A 17,243-nucleotide genomic window follows, 5' to 3' on the forward strand; every position below is an offset into this window, starting at 1 on the left:
TTTTGATAAGGTATTACAGCGTACCATACAAGAAGTGAAAAATGAGATAGTTAATATTAAACATACCAAATTCATCAGGGACAAGGCAGATTATGACAGCAACAAAATCTATATTTGGAACAAGAGCCAAAGATCCCAATTTAGGAGATCTCAAAATTTCAACAGAGGGGGTAGACGGGGTAGGAGGAGAAGATCCAGGGGCAGAAGAACTGTAACTTTTTCTGAAAGTGAGGCAGATTCTGGTGGAGATAGTACACAATCAGAGAATGAGGATGGGAGTAATTTTTCTCAAGAAGTTGTGAGCATGAATACTGAATTTAATAGGAATGGGGGTCACACATATCAACAGCATAGGATGGGTGGTAGGGCAGGATCAAGGAGAGGTAGAGTAATATATAACTCTTCTCGCTCTAGGGGTCAACCAAATCAACAAATAAGATACCAACCCACAGTTAACCATCCCTACCCCCCTGCCCAATCTGCAGCAGCTCAGAATAGAGATGATGAGCTGGTACAGTTGGAGCAGGTTTTTCAGGTAGGACACCATCTCCGGGAAGGGGGAGGTATGAATCCACAGGGACCCCAACAAGGGAGATACCCATCCCGCCAGACAAGAGCCCCGTCGAAATACATACCGTCATAAACCTATCTAACCACATCTTAAGTAATTACGAGGAAAGAGTGCTATCACTTGGTCTGGGTTTTGTACCCACAGTAAACTTTAATTTATTTAAGACAATGTTGGATTTAAATAAGTTTATTCGTAATTTGACGTTGCGTAAACATTTTTCAAGGGCAAACTCAGAACAAGAGATAGCAACTGGATTCGCACCAACTCAGGGGGGTCCTCTTCAGGAACTAGATTTTTTGGAAACATGTGATCTGATTACCTTAAGGGAATTAGAGAGAGAGGGAACATCAAATATGGAACAGCAGAACCCAGATAGGGTTAGAAAGTACAGAAATCCCTCCACATTCTACCCTATCCAAAGTAGGGGTAACATCATAGAGACCTTTTATAGAAGGGTGGAATCTGACTTAAGGCAATTAACCTTGTCACAGGTAAACACTCCGAGTAATATGTCACTGAATGAAAGGAAAGCCCTTAAGGCTTTGGAAGAGAACCCAGATGTGGTTATCAAGCAGGCGGACAAGGGGGGCTCAGTGGTCCTCCTAAACAGGTCTGACTACATTAAGGAAGCCCTGAGACAATTAGAAAATGTAGAAAATTACGAACATTTGAAACAAGACCCCACACACACTTTCCAGAGAGAACTTGTGCACCTTCTAGATGGAGCAGTGGAGGATGGACTGTTAGATGACAAGACTTCCAAATATCTTTTTGTAGAACATCCGGTCATCCCCTTGTTCCATCATCTTCCGAAGGTGCACAAGTCACTAGAGAATGTCCAGGGTAGACCCATAGTGAATGGCATAGGGTCTATGCTGGAACATCTCTCTGAGTGGCTGGACGGAATACTCCAACCCCTGGTTAAGTCTCTCCCCAGCTATGTCAGGGATTCTAAACAAGTATTGAACTTGGTAGAAAAGGTACCCTGGGAGCAGGATTTTGGGTGGCTCACTGTGGATGTTGTGTCCCTATATTCAATGATACCACATGAATGGGGTATTCAGGCAGTCGCATATTTTCTGGAAGAGGGAACTACCCACAGTGAGCCATTCATCTCCTTTGTTCTTAATGTCACTAAATTCCTGCTCTCTCATAACTATTTTCGGTTTGAGGGGGAATTCTACCTGCAGAGACGTGGGACTGCAATGGGGGCCAAATTCGCCCCCACTTACGCCAACCTGTTCATGGGTTGGTGGGAGCGGTCCCACGTTTATGCGGCTAGGAACCCCTTCAGATCGAAAATTAAACTGTATATTCGCTATATAGATGATCTTCTATTTATATGGAAGGGTACTAAAGAACAAGCGCAGGATTTTGCTGACTATTTGGGCCTCAATGAGGTGAATCTAAGATTCACATTCGAGTATAGCCCAACCTGGGTACACTATTTGGATTTGGAACTAAGGGGCTGGTCCTCTGGGAGGGTATCCTCACAGGTGTATAGGAAGCCCATCTCAGGAAACAGCCTCTTACACGCCAAAAGTTGCCATCCTAAACATATGCCCTATTCAGTGGCCAAAGGCCAGTTTGTGCGTATTAAACGCAACTGTACCTTATCCCAAAGTTATGCCACACATGCGGATGATCTGGAGAAACGTCTGCAACAACGGGGGTACAATAGAAAAGTCATCAAAAGAGCCAGAAAGGAAGTAGATAGCATCCCACGAGGAAGTCTCCTTCAAGACAAACAAATTCCTAATAAAAGTTCTGAAAATACACTTACCTTTGTAACATATTATTCAGTCCAATACCCACAGATCTGCAACATAGTCCGAAATCATTTTCGGTTGTTGGTGGCAGATGATGCCCTCACAGAGACGGTGAAGAAAGGCTGTAGGTTTTCCTACAGGAGAAATAAAACAATAGGTAATCTTGTTTCCCCTTCCCAATTAAAAAGAGCTACTCCAGCTACAGGTACTTCTTCCTGGCTTAGACACAGAGGAACATACAGGTGCGGATACTCACAATGCAAAGCATGTGAACACGTACAAGTAGGTAACACTTTTTCCTCAATGGTCACAGGGGAAATTTTTGATATTTCCTCTTGTGTGAACTGCAAGTCCACATACTGTGTTTACCTCCTCTGGTGCGAGGAGTGTAATCTGCAATATGTGGGTCTGACCACCAGGGATGTTCGCTCAAGGATACGCGAACATTTGTCCACTATCCGGGTGGGCAAGAGTAGTACCACATTAGTGACCCATTTTGTCCAAAAACATGACAAGGATTGTAGTTCACATAAGTGGACGATTATTGAAAAAGTCCAACCCCAGAAGAGAGGGGGAGACAGCTTTAAGGTCCTTTCAAGGCAGGAAATGTATTGGATTTTCAGGCTCCAAACTAAGAGACCTGGGGGCCTGAATTCCGAATACGACTTTATCAACCATTGGTCGTGATAACATTCCAAAAGGATATGTATCCCCTGTGAGTGTCCTTGTTAGACTTATTTTCGTTTTACTTTTGATCGGTCTAGAGATCAATTGTCAATATGTAGTATAGTTTCTAGTCATAGGCTCAGTTATAAAAATATATACAAATTAGTACATATGTACACAACTTTGGTTCTATTTTTCCATTCACATATTTCTCAATCTTTTAGGTATTGAAAAACAATTAGATAAATTTGGACTTTTTGGCCATATCTCTTGTCATAGGCTCAATTTTAGGATTTGAGTATATATATATAATTTTTTATTATTATTATGTACAGACACTTTTGGATATTTGTTAGGGTGCATTAGGATCCTTTGGATGGTGTATACACATAGAATATACTTTTTTCATTATCATTTTTCATGTATCTTTATTATATTTTGTATATCTAGGTTCATGATGCAGTTTGTAAACCATATGTATACTGATCTTTTTACTGATGTAAATAATCCTATAGTAAGGTACAATTTGTTGTTAATACTTTATAAATGAATTTAAATTTATACAAACATGATCAACCCTAAATCCCCCCCTTTTTGGACACTTAAAGGAATTTTGTAAGGTAATTCCAATATCTAGCAATATGCTGAATAAAACACTATATGATGTGAAACTACGATAGAGAATATACCTTTAAATTTCAATTAACTGTCCAACCTATCATGATGTAACACTGGGTATTTAAGTCAGTGTGTTTTCAATGGTTTTAGGGACTATGAGTACGGCTCTCCTAGCCGAAACGCGTTAGTCTTTATTGGGGGTTACCCATACTCTCTATCGCTTTAATTCTTCGTTTTAAATGTCAAAATAAAGTTCTAAGTTTTATTTTTACTTATTGGTGCTTGGCTTATTCCTGATTTTTTTGATAATGCCATTTTACCACTAGCCAGTACTTTCTGCATAAGCCCATCGGATCGACTATCTGTGAGGAGGTAAAGGAAAGCTGTTTTTCCCTCTTCGGAAGTTTCACCTATGGTAATTTGAAACCCTACCTATATAACACAACCTTGCCAGTACTATATGACTTTTTAAACCTTCCGTTTATGCCCCCGCTTTCAACTGTCAATACAAGTTCCTTGCCTTGGGTGATCAGTTGCAGCCTTTGGGGTACTGCAGGATAACGCCAGTACGCCCCTGATATCTTGAATATGCCCCTGGCCTGTGCCGGTGGTGACACGCAGGATACGTCACTATACTGGGCGTTCATTGGACAGGAGCCGGGTCGACACGTTGGACACGCAACGGAACTGTTTTGTTTGAACAACCAAGCGCTACAAGCCACAGGTATTCCCCGTCAGCAGAAGGACGCCGCTCGATCTGCGGTGGTGGACAGACTGAGGTCTGGAAGAGCGTGCGAATAACTGGTGAGATACGTTTAGCTTCTCCTGTTTTATTTCTGGGGTGATATAAAGCCGTGGAGTGGTACTTTGAACTGTTGATTGAAAAGAACTTTGTCATTGTGAGAGTGTGCATTACGGAAAGGTTTATAGAACTGGATATTTTATTTGATTCATTCTTACTATCATCTGGCGGTTGTAGTTATAAAGACATTTAATCTCTATCAAAGAAATGTAAAATGGGCATGAATTGGAATAAGTCAACAATTTACTTATGAATCCTAAGGTGTAACTACTTGATAAAATCCAGAGTTCCACATTTAAAGTTTGTGTTTCCGGTCCAAACCACAGTGGGGCTTAGTATATAAAGTCTAGTTGGGACTCTCTCTTTTTTGGTTTGTCCATTTTGGTACATTTCATGCCACCAATTCACCGCCCAAATGCGATCAAATTAAAAAAAATCAACTTTTTCACAAACTTTTTCACAAACTTTAGGTTTCTCATTGAAATTATTTACAAACAGCTTGTGCAATTATTCTTTGGGATGCCACCATTTCATCGCCCAAATGCGATCAAATTTTAAAAAATCGTCCACTTTTTCACAAACTTTTTCACAAACTTTAGGTTTCTCATTGAAATTATTCACAAACAGCTTGTGCAATTATTCTTTGGGATCTCCTTTATTCAGAAATAGCAGACATTTATGGCTCTGGCGTTACTTTTTGGTAATTAGAAAGCCGCTAAATGCCGCTGCGCACCACACGTGTATTATGCCCAGCAGTGAAGGGGTTAATTAGGGAGCTTGTAGGGTTAATTTTAGCTTTAGTGTAGTGTAGTAGACAACCCAAAGTATTGATCTAGGCCCATTTTGGTATATTTCATGCTACCATTTCACTGCCAAATGCGATCAAATAAACAAAATGTTCACTTTTTCACAAACTTTAGGTTTCACACTGAAATTATTTAAAACAGCTTGTGCAATTATGACACAAATGGTTGTAAATGTTTTTCTGGGATCCCCTTTGTTCAGAAATAGCAGACATATATGGCTTTGGCATTGCTTTTTGGTAATTAGAAGGCTGCTAAATGCCGCTGCGCACCACACTTGTATTATGCCCAGCAGTAAAGGGGTTAATTAGGTAACTTGTAGGGTTAATTTTAGCTTTAGTGTAGAGATTTAGCTTTAGTATAGAGATCAGCCTCCCACCTGACACATCCCACCCCCTGATCCCTCCCTGACCCCTCTCAAACAGCTCTCTTCCCTCCCCCACGTCACAATTGTCCCCATCATCTCAAGTACTGGCAGAAAGTCTGCCAGTACTAACATAAAAGGATTTTTTTTTTTTTTTATTAAAAAAATGTGTATTCTGCTGTGTAGGATCCAGTACCAAATTTGCATACAAATTTTAATTTTATTTTTTTAATTTATTCCCTTAGATAAAAATGTTCCCCCTCCTCTCTACCTCCTTCCATTTACACTGTTCCCTAGTGTAGGGTTCCCACTCGCTCCAGCCCCTTGCGCGCTCCAGCATCCGCCCCGTGCACGCTCCCGGCGCTACCCCACGTGTGATCCCACCCACCTCTGTCGTCATTCCCCCAGTGATGGCCGCCCACCTGCCTCCCTGCAGCAGCTCCCACCCACCAATGATTGCACCATCGCTGGCCAATACAGAGAGGGCCTCAGAGTGGCTCTGTCTGCATCAATGTTTGAAAAAAGGTATTGCAGTGATGCCTCAATATCGAGGCATCATGGCAATACCTTGAAAGTAAATGGGAGCCGCTTTAAACCCCTAACGACGTACAGGGTACGTCGTTGGTCTTTAACGACCAGTTTGTGTCTGATGTACCCTGTACGACGTGTGTCGTTAAGGGGTTAATAGTTTGCAGAATAACTTGGCTGAATGACTGGGGGATAGAGGAAGTGGGAGGGATACTTAAGACTTTGGCTGGGGTGTCTTTGTCCCCTCCTGATGGCCAGGTGTTGTATTTCCCAACAGTAAGGAATTAAGTCATGGACTCTCCCTGCCAGGAAGAAAAGGAATTTATCTGGTAAGCATAAATTGTGTTTTCCTCCTAGGATTTCTGACTTTTTGATTGTATTTATATCCACTGTATGGCAGTTCTATTTATTAATTGCTTATTCAATCACTTTTACTATTTAGCTTTTTTGTGTGCCCCCTTTGATATTTTTATATCAATTTTAATTTTGTCCATATTAATAGTTTGCTGTTGTCTCGATGCTCGCAGCAGATCTTCCTTGTTGGAGAATGTATGTAATTTTACCATTACATACCTGGGGAGCTCTGAATCCTTAGGGGGGTCTAAGAGGCATGTGTGCTATTTCTATTTATATGACTCTGTGTATTTCAGGATGTGAGAGAAGTTTTTTCATATAGGTAGCTGTTATTATGGGGATCAGAAGCCAGCTTTGTAGTTTTGGCGTAGTGAAGTTGGCCACATTATAGTAGCTGCTGTGGAGGGCCTCACTTGTAGTTTGTGCTGGCCTTTTTAAGGGTGAGATGGGGAGCGGCAGGCCTACCTGTAGGACTTTTTAATTTACAGGGCTTTGAAGGTAAGCGGATGCCCTGCCAATCCGAGGCGAGTCTCAATTGTTAAAAGCAGGGCTAAGTGTGGAAGATGCAGACTTTTTATTTTTTTGTCTGTTGTATAATGGACAAAGAAATTGTAGTTTTTACATTGACCACTGTCTAAGGAGTCAAGTGATCCATCATTTAAGAGAGGAAATTCTCCTGTTTTAAGTAGTCTCATAAATGTATTTAGCTAAAGAACTCTACCATGTTTATTTGCATTTTCTCAGGCGATACTTTAGTTGGAAGAAAAGATTGTCATCATTCCAATGAGGTCACAGGTCCCTCTAAGTCACTGTGGTGCTGAGTTTAGCGCTCTTAATGACTATGCAGAACCTGCCTGCAGACATATTGCCATGCACCTTCTTGCTCTCTACCGTTGATGCCTATGGTGGTAATTAACATGTGCTGTGATACATTTAGTCCTAGAGGCATAGTATAATTTATATAGCACATTATAGATGGAGAGAAAAATAATTTAACTGATTTCAAAGATCAGATTTCAGAAGCTTTGTGAAAGAAAACGCTAGAATTATCAATGAAAAGTTAACACCAACTAAAGCAGTGGAGTTATGTATGGGAAGTTGTGCTGTTTTGTGAGACTTATAACCTTGTTCTATTTTGTTATATTCAGGTATTGTATTTGGACATGGAGAATCATGGAAAATAATGAGAAGGTTTACACTCTCAACCCTACGAGACTTTGGAATGGGAAAGAAGACAATACAAAGCAGAATTCAAGATGAATTACACCCTTTACTCACACATTTGGAATCCTACAATGGTAAGCTTTAAATATCTATAGATTTGTGTAATTTTAAGAAATAGGGTTGTCAGGGTGCTTAGTCCCTAAAAAATGGGAATAGTATGTAATGTTATCTCTGGGCAGGATGAGAGTGTTTTCCTGCCTTAGGGCCCAGTACTTTGGGGGGGGGGGGGGTCATGCAGTGTTAGGGGTAAGGGTATGAAAAGGTTCAATGTACAGCCTGTATTTAGTTTATGGAGAAGAGTTTATGGTATCAAAAGGTGTAATATATATTGTGATATTCTTTTTATAGAGGACACTGAATCTTGGGGCAGAGCATACAGAGAGAGGGGAGTAGTAGGTCTAGGTTGAGGGGAAGCCACAATGTTGTCTTGCCCAGGGCCCCGCAGATGCTAAGGGCGGCCCTGCTCTCTATAATCATAAAACAACACTCTGTATAAAAATAAGTCTGAATTATTTTTCATGTGACCCCCCTCCCCCAAGCATTATTAAGATAAAATAACGGCAATCAATGATAAGCAACATTTTGCTACCTCAGACTTATGCAGTTTCCAATATAGATTATAGCGTCTCCTAATAAAATATAATATAAGAAACACGATTAATGTACTTGTTGATCTTGTATTACCTGGATTATAGCCAAATATAGAGAATGCAATAGCAAAATGTGTTATAAAAATACCAACCAAACACTTTTAATTAGAATTTTTTTCTGCAGTCTTGCAATAAATTAACATACAGTGTGAGTGTGAACTGTGAACATTTTTTGACACATTGACACCTTGTTTACTGCAATTGTTTTCAATAGACAAATTTCACTCCACACACAACTTTGTTTCTATAAGACCCTTTGGACTTGTTACTAGAGTAGATAATTCTTGTCACTGTTAATTCCTAAGCAACAACTCCATTGTTTTATAGTTCCTTATTGTATAATTTCTGTGGAAAAATATTTAGGGACATTAGCAAATTATATGTAAGGCAAGATAAGGTTTGTGAAACCTGCAGTCTGTGCATCCAGTTCTTAAAACAAAAAAACACAATTTTCAGTGATATTAAACACTAAAGGCCAGATTACAAGTGAAGCACTATTTAATGTTCCCACACTAGTGTTAAAGGGACACTGAACCCAAATGTTTTCTTTTGTGATTCAGATAGAGCATGCGAGTTTAAGCAACTTTCTTATTTAATCCTATTGTCAATTTTCTTTGTTCTCTTGCTATCTTTATTTTTTTTAAAAAGGCACCTAAGCTAAGGAGCCAGGGAATTTTTGGACAGCACTTGTTTATTGGTGGGTGAATTTATCCACCAATCAGCAAGAACAACCCAGGTTGTTCACCAAAAATGGGCCACCATCTAAACTTACATTCTTGCATTTCAACTAAAGATACATACGCCTAGATTTAGAGTTCTGCGTTAGCCGTCAAAACCAGCGTTAGAGGCTGCTAACGCTGGTTTTGGGCTACCGCTGGTATTTAGAGTCGTGTAGGTAAGGGTCTAACGCTCACTTTCCAGCCGCGACTTTTCCATACCGCAGATCCCCTTACGTCAATTGCATATCCTATCTTTTTCAATGGGATCTTTCTAACGCCGGTATTTGGAGTCTTGGCTGAAGTGAGCGTTAGAAATCTAACGACAAAACTCCAGCCGCAGCAAAAAGCCAGGAGTTAAGAGCTTTCTGGGCTAACTCCGGTTCATAAAGCTCTTAACTACTGTGCTCTAAAGTACATTAACACCCATAAACTACCTATGTACCCCTAAACCGAGGTCCCCCCACATCGCCGCCACTCTATTAAACTTTTTTTACCACTAATCTGCCGACCGCACACCGCCGCCACCTACGTTATCCTTATGTACCCCTAATCTGCTGCCCCTAACACCGCCGACCCCTATATTATATTTATTAACCCCTAATCTGCCCCCCAAAACGTCGCCGCCACCTACCTACAATTATTAACCCCTAATCTGCCGACCGGACCTCACCGCTACTCTATTAAATGTATTAACCCCTAAAGCTAAGTCTAACCCTAACACTAACACCCCCCTAAGTTAAATATAATTTTTATCTAACGAAATAAATTAACTCTTATTAAATTAATTAATCCTATTTAAAGCTAAATACTTACCTGTAAAATAAACCCTAATATAGCTACAATATAAATTATCCGATGTCTTGATCCAAGCCCAAGCGGGGGCTGAAGACGTCCATCCTCAGACTGAAGTCTTGATCCAAGCGCCGGCTGAAGAAGTCCATCATCGGGCAGAAGTCTTCATCCTATGCGGGCAGAAGAGGAGATCCGGACCGGTAGACATCATCATCCAAGCGGCATCTTCTATGTTCTTCCATCCGACGACGAGCGGCTCCATCTTCAACACCTCCAGCGCGGATCCATCCTCTTCTTCCGACGGCTAGACGACGAATGAAGGTTCCTTTAAGGGACGTCATCCAAGATGGCGTCCCTCGAATTCTGATTGGCTAATAGGATTCTATCAGCCAATAGGAATTAAGGTAGGAAAATTCTGATTGGCTGATGGAATCAGCCAATCAGATTCAAGTTCAATCCGATTGACTGATTGGATGAGCCAATCGGATTGAACTTGAATCTGATTGGCTGATTCCATCAGCCAATCAGATTTTTCCTACCTTAATTCCGATTGGCTGATAGAATCCTATCAGCCAATCGGAATTTGAGGGACGCCATCTTGGATGACGTCCCTTAAAGGAACCTTCACTCGTCGTCTAGTCGTCGGAAGAAGAGGATGGATCCGCGCCGGAGGTCTTGAAGATGGAGCCGCTAGTCGTCGGATGGAAGAACATAGAAGATGCCGCTTGGATGATGATGTCTACCGGTCCGGATCTCCTCTTCTGCCCACATAGGATGAAGACTTCTGCCCGATGATGGACTTCTTCAGCCGGCGACTGATCAAGACTTCAGTCAAAGGATGGACGTCTTCAGCCCCCGCTTGGGCTTGGATCAAGACATCGGAGCCTGGACGGATCGGTGATGCCCGGCGTGGTGAAGATAAGGTAGGAAGATCTTCAGGGGCTTAGTGTTAGGTTAATTTAAGGGGGGTTTGGGTTAGATTAGGGGTATGTGGGTGGTGGGTTGTAATGTTGGGTGGGGGGTATTGTATGTTTTTTTTTTCCAGGCAAAAGAGCTGTTTTCTTTGGGGCATGCCCCGCAAAAGGCCCTTTTAAGGGCTGGTAAGGTAAAAGAGCTTTTCTAATTTTATTTTAGAATAGGGTAGGGCATTTTTTATTTTGGCGGGCTTTGTTATTTTATTAGGGGCCTTAGAGTAGGTGTAATTAGCTTAAAATTGTTGTAATATTTTTCTAATGTTTGTAAATATTTTTTTATTTTTTGTAACTTAGTTCTTTTTTATTTTTTGTACTTTAGTTAGTTTATTTAATTGTATTTATTTGTAGGTATTGTATTTAATTAATTTATTGATAGTGTAGTGTTAGGTTTAATTGTAACTTAGGTTAGGATTTATTTTCCAGGTAATTTTGTAATTATTTTAACTAGGTAACTATTAAATAGTTATTAACTATTTAATAGCTATTGTACCTGGTTAAAATAAATACAAAGTTGCCTGTGAAATAAATATTAATCCTAAAATAGCTACAATATAATTATAATTTATATTGTAGCTATATTAGGGTTTATTTTACAGGTAAGTATTTAGCTTTAAATAGGATTAATTAATTTAATAAGAGTTCATTTATTTTGTTAGATAAAAATTATATTTAACTTAGGGGCGTGTTAGTGTTAGGGTTAGACTTAGCTTTAGGGGTTAATACATTTAATAGAGTAGCGGCGAGGTCCGGTCGGCAGATTAGGGGTTAATACTTGAAGTTAGGTGTCGGTGATGTTAGGGAGGGCAGATTAGGGGTTAATACTATTTATTATAGGGTTATTGAGGCGGATTAGGGGTTAATAACTTTATTAGAGTAGCGGTGAGGTCCGGTCGGCAGATTAGGGGTTAATAATTGTAGGCAGGTGGTGGCGACGTTTTGGGGGGCAGATTAGGGGTTAATAAATATAATATAGGGGTTGGCGGTGTTAGGGGCAGCAGATTAGGGGTACATAGATATAATGTAGGTTGCGGCGGTGTACGGAGCGGCAGATTAGGGGTTAATAATATAATGCAGGGGGCAGATTAGGGGTTAATAAGTGTAAGGTTAGGGATGTTTAGACTCGGGGTACATGTTAGGGTGTTAGGCGCAGACTTAGGAAGTGTTTCCCCATAGGAAACAATGGGGCCGCGTTAGGAGCTGAACGCTGCTTTTTTGCAGGTGTTAGGTTTTTTTTCAGCTCAAAATAACCCATTGTTTCCTATGGGGGAATCGTGCACGAGCACGTTTTTTAAGATGGCCGCGTCCGTAAGCACCGCTGGTATTTAGAGTTGCAGTGTCGGTAAATTATGCTCTATGCTCCCTTTTTGGAGCCTAACGCAGCCCTTCTGTGAACTCTAAATACCAGAGGTATTTAAAAGGTGCGGGGGAAAAAAAGCACGCGTAGCTAACGCACCCCTTTGGCCGCAAAACTCCAAATCTAGCCGCAAGAGAATGAAGAAAAATTTATAATAGGAGTAAATTAGAAAGTTGCTTTAAATTGCATGCTCTGCCTGAATCACACAATAAAAAAATTGGGTACATTGCCCCTTTAACTGCTCTAGAAGTAAGCTTTTTGTGCGTGTCAGGTTGTGCTCGTTTAACAAGTTGAAAGTAAACTGTTTTCGCTTGCGTGCTAACCCGATGCTCATAAAAAGGCTAATTTTGAATATTGGTTGTGCAATAACCTATTCCCCAGTAGAAGTCAATGGAGCAAAAAAAAGTGGAAAAAACCTATCACCCTACAAGCGTACAAACCCGAACGCATATTCTAAGAACAAGGGGTCATGATCTCAAGCTGAAGGGTAGCATATTCAGGAGTAATTTGAGGAAGCACTTTGTTACAGAAAGGGAGATTGATTCTTGGAATAAACTTCCACAAGAGGTAGTAATGACAAACACTGTGGGGGACTTTAAGAATGCCTGGGACAAGCATAAGGTTATCCTACGAACTAGATAAGTTTAAACTTTTAGGAAATATCGGGCAGACTTGCTGGGCCTATGGCTCTTATCTGCCGTCAATATCTATGTCTCTATGTTATAAAGTTCATAATATAATTATAAAGTGTATGACCAGGGAGGTACTGTGTGATATCATTTATTGACATCAGTACGGAATTGAACTGTGTGTAAGCACCCACAGTTGACTGGACAGTACCAATGACATTATCTCTGTGTATAGTTTCATGCAAACTCATGTTATTTGGGGGTTATATCTCTTTGATAATATTATCAGTATGTATTAAAACCCTGTGATGTTAGCAAGCTTAATTTGGTGTTACTTACAGCAGGGACCTAATGGCATGTTCTGGAACAAAGTAGCAATGGGATATATTTCTCTATTTCCCCTCTCTCCTCTCTCTCTATCTATCTCTATCTCTCTTTCTCCCCCCTTTCTTCTCCCTCTCTTCCCTCTCTTTCCTTCTCTTTCTCTCCTCTCCCTTTCTCACCTCTCTCTCCATATTTCTCTCCCCTCTCTTTCCCTTGCCCCATCTCCTCTTTCTCTATCTTTTTCTCCCCTCTCTTTCTCTACCCTTTATCTCTCTTTCTCCTCTCTCTCTCTCCCCCCTTCTCTTTCTCCTCTCTCCCCCTTCTCTTTCTCCTCTCTCCCCCTCTCTCCCCCTCTCTCTCCCCTCTCTCCCCCTCTCTCTCCCCTCTCTCTCTCTCTTTCTCCTCTCTCGTTCTCCTCTCTCTCTCTCTCTCTCTCTCTCTCTCCCCCTCTCTCCCCCTCTCTTTCTCACCCTCTCTCTATCTCCTCTCTCTCTTGCACTCTCTCTCCCCCCCTCTCTCCCCTCTCTTTCTTTCTCCCCTCTCTCTCACCCCCTCTCCCTCTTTCTCCTATCTCTTTGTCTCCTCTCTCTCTCTATTCTCTCTTTCTTTCACCTCTCTCTCTCTCTCTTTCTCCGCTCTTTCTTTCTCCTCTCTCTCTCTCCGCCCACCTTTCTCTCTCTTTCTCCTCTCTCTTTTCCCCCTTTCTTTTTCTCCCCTCTTTTTCTCCCCTCTCTCTATGTTTCTCTATCTCTCTCTCTCTCTCTCTATCTTTCTCTCACCTCTCTTTCTCTTCCCTCTCTCCCCCCTCCCCACTTTCTCTGTCTCCAAAAGACAGCAGCACTCACCAATATCTTCCAAAGCTTTGGAAGATATTAGTGAGTGCTGCTGTCTTTTGGACTTTATATGTATGAAATGGAGGTTTTGGTGTGAAGCCTCAGACAGATTTGCACCACAAGTATTTTACATTGTGCGGGATTGTATCACTGATATCATAGGTGATGTCACTAGTCATCATCAATGTCAAGTGTGATGTAATCAGTGATGTCGTTGATGATGTCATGCAAAGCACCCAGGGCGGAAGCTGTTTAAGTTGGGAATTTCCTTGCTTTTTAACATTTTAAACGTTTTTTTGCCAATTAAAAAAAAAAATAAAAAAAATATTTAAACCATATTTATCATAGATATTTGTATACTTACCATGCTGTGTAAATAAAAGTAAACAAAAAGAACATTTTTCAGTTATAAATTCTCAAGACCACCCTATTATCATTCTGTTAAGACAACTTATAAATGTAAAACTTATTATTACTGACTACCAGAGCTGGTAGTCAGACGAGCCGAGTCAGGAGCCAAAGCGAGTAGTCAGACGAGCCAGAATCAGGAACAAGGAGAACAGCAGAGTCAGGAACAAGCCAGGGATCAGGAACCAGGAGGGACATCAGACAGCCAGGAAATACACAGGAACTGGAACACAGGAACTCACAAACAGGTCTGAGAAAACGCAAGGGCAAAGCATACTGAACAGAGGCCCTTTAAATAATAAGTGATGACATCACAATACTGAGACTGCAACCTGTCTCACACGGATGATGTACACCAGTCCGGCCATAAGAGGACGTGCAGGAAATGAGCAGCATCAGACACTCTGTACCAGATTCAGTAAGAGGAAAGTAAAATGGCTGCCAGCAGCACATGGCAACCAAAGCAGGGAAAAAAACCCTGACAGTACCCTCCCCTCAATGACCCCTCCCCCACGGGAGAACAAAAGGCTTATTGGGGAAACGGGCATGGAAGGCATGGAGGATGGCGGGAGCATGAACATCAGCCCGTCCAGTGAACCAAATACTGTACGCGGCCCCTGGACATACGAGAGTCAATAATGCTGCTGACCTCATATTCTACATGGTTTTAAACAGAGATAGGATGAGGATGAGGCAACACAGTGGTAAACCGATTACAAACCAATGGTTCAAGAGGGAGACATGAAAAACATTGGAGATGCGCATTGCAGGAGGAAGGTCAAGAGCGTAGGCCACATGATTGACCCATCTGAGTATTCAAAAAGGACCAACATAACGGGGAGCCAGTTTATTGGAAGGCACCTGAAGGTTAAAGTTGCGGGAGGCATAAAAGAAGTTAGTATATAGGGTTACTTAGTGTAAAGATATTAGGAATAAATTATAGCAAAACACAACTAATATCAGCACAATGTAATTAAAGTTAAAGCACACTTAAAAGGTTAAAACAAGCAATCTTAGCTTATAGTAGTAGCTGCACAAAGTACAAAGCAAGCTGTTATAATGCAGCACACAATGAGAGCAGAAATAGGGTTATAATTCCTTTGGATTCGTGCTGTTATTTTAAACAGCCTGTATGCAAACAGATATAGCTATAGCGAAAGCAGTCAAAGTTTTGCATAAAATAAAATTTAGATTATTTACGAAAGCAATAGCAAGCAAAAGCGTTATGCAGATGGTGAAAATTATTTATATCCACTTTGGGCAGATCTGAAAGTTTTTTATCTTTTGTAAGTAAATTCTCTGCTAGGTTTATAGATACTCCTCCGGAAATACTCCTTAGGGTTATTCTATAGAATGTAAATAACACCTTATCTTGGAAGTATGCTGGTGTTGTAGTGTACAAAATGATGATCCAAACTTACAGTTTAAAATGCCTTGAGCTACTAAATATAGCTGGACGCCTTCCCTGGCGTTTGTTGAAGAGTTTCTCGTCCGGTCCCTTATCACAGGGAATATAAGCAGATGGTCTGACGTATCAGACTACGGTTACCTTGGGCTTGCTTGGTATGACTGGGACGCCTTGCCTGGCGTTTGTCGAAATAAGTTCCGTCTGGTCCCTTCTCACAGAGAATCACAGCTGAGAGTCTTACATCACAGACTATGGTGGCCTAGATGGGCCCAAAAAAAGCAACGCGTTTCGGTTTACACCTTTCTCAAGCTTCTGGTTTGATGCTTAACTGTAGAGCTCCTTTAATATCGGAGCAGTTGGTCTGATTGGAGGACAAACGTTTGTGTGACTCTTATGCTTGCATTGATGGGATCCCCACTTTTGTGGGTTTACGGATATCCTATGAAGTGCATTGGAAGTAATATTCAAATAATATATGCTAAATTACAATATAAACGACTATGTTTGTGTGCAAACAATACAATATAAAAAACTATGTTTAATCGCAAATGGCTAAAAAAAAAATCATACTTTGTTGGCTGACTAAAGAGACATATAAAACAGACATATAAAACATCAAATTAGTACGAAATGAAAATAGAAGAAAAGAGAGGAAATTAGAGGAAAATTATATTCATTTTAAAAAAACGCAATAGATGGCCACGCAATTCTTATTTGGCAATAAAACAGATCAAAAATAAGACGAAAAATAGGACACAAAATAGGACGAAAAATATAAAATATAAAATATTTGCTCCTTGTGTAACGGAGTGCTGTCTTCATTTACAACGTACTGCATATAAATCTAATGGGCTCTTATTTATATGTATATATCCCATATATATACAAAGGAGAGAATGTCCTAAGGAGAGAATGTCCTAAGTAAAACAGAAAAAGAAAAAGAAATTCCTAGCATAGGACATTCTCTCCTTTGTATATATATGGGATATATACATATAAATAAGAGCCCATTAGATTTATATGCAGTACGTTGTAAATGAATACAGCACTCCATTACACAAGGAGCAAATATTTTATATTTTATATTTTTCGTCTTATTTTTTATCTGTTTTATTGCCAAATAAGAATTGCGTCGCCATCTATTGCGTTTTTTTAAAATTAATATAATTTTCCTCTAATTTCCTCTCTTTTCTTCTATTTTCATTTCGTACTAATTTGATGTTTTATATGTCTGTTTTATATGTCTCTTTAGTCAGCCAACAAAGTATGAATTTTTTTTTAGCCATTTGCGATTAAACATAGTTTTTTATATTGTATTGTTTGCACAAAAACATAGTCGTTTATATTGTAATTTAGCATATATTATTTGAATATTACTACTAATGCACTTCATAGGATATCCGTAAACCCACAAAAGTGGGGATCCCATCAATGCAAGCATAAGAGTCACACA

General features: G+C 40.3%; 1 protein-coding gene across 2 annotated transcripts in view; it reads left to right on the forward strand.

Annotated features, from left to right (window-relative positions):
* LOC128642402 (cytochrome P450 2K1) overlaps positions 1–17,243 on the forward strand; it is a 316,728-nt gene that overhangs the window by 73,867 nt on the left and 225,618 nt on the right. For both annotated transcript variants that reach the window (XM_053695165.1, XM_053695166.1), the window contains exon 3: positions 7,624–7,773. In XM_053695165.1, the coding sequence (XP_053551140.1) occupies positions 7,624–7,773 (150 nt within the window). The remainder of the gene's footprint in view (positions 1–7,623; positions 7,774–17,243) is intronic.

The sequence above is a fragment of the Bombina bombina genome, chromosome 11 (genome assembly GCF_027579735.1).
Source record: "Bombina bombina isolate aBomBom1 chromosome 11, aBomBom1.pri, whole genome shotgun sequence".
In the NCBI taxonomy this organism is placed as follows: Eukaryota; Metazoa; Chordata; class Amphibia; order Anura; family Bombinatoridae; genus Bombina; species Bombina bombina.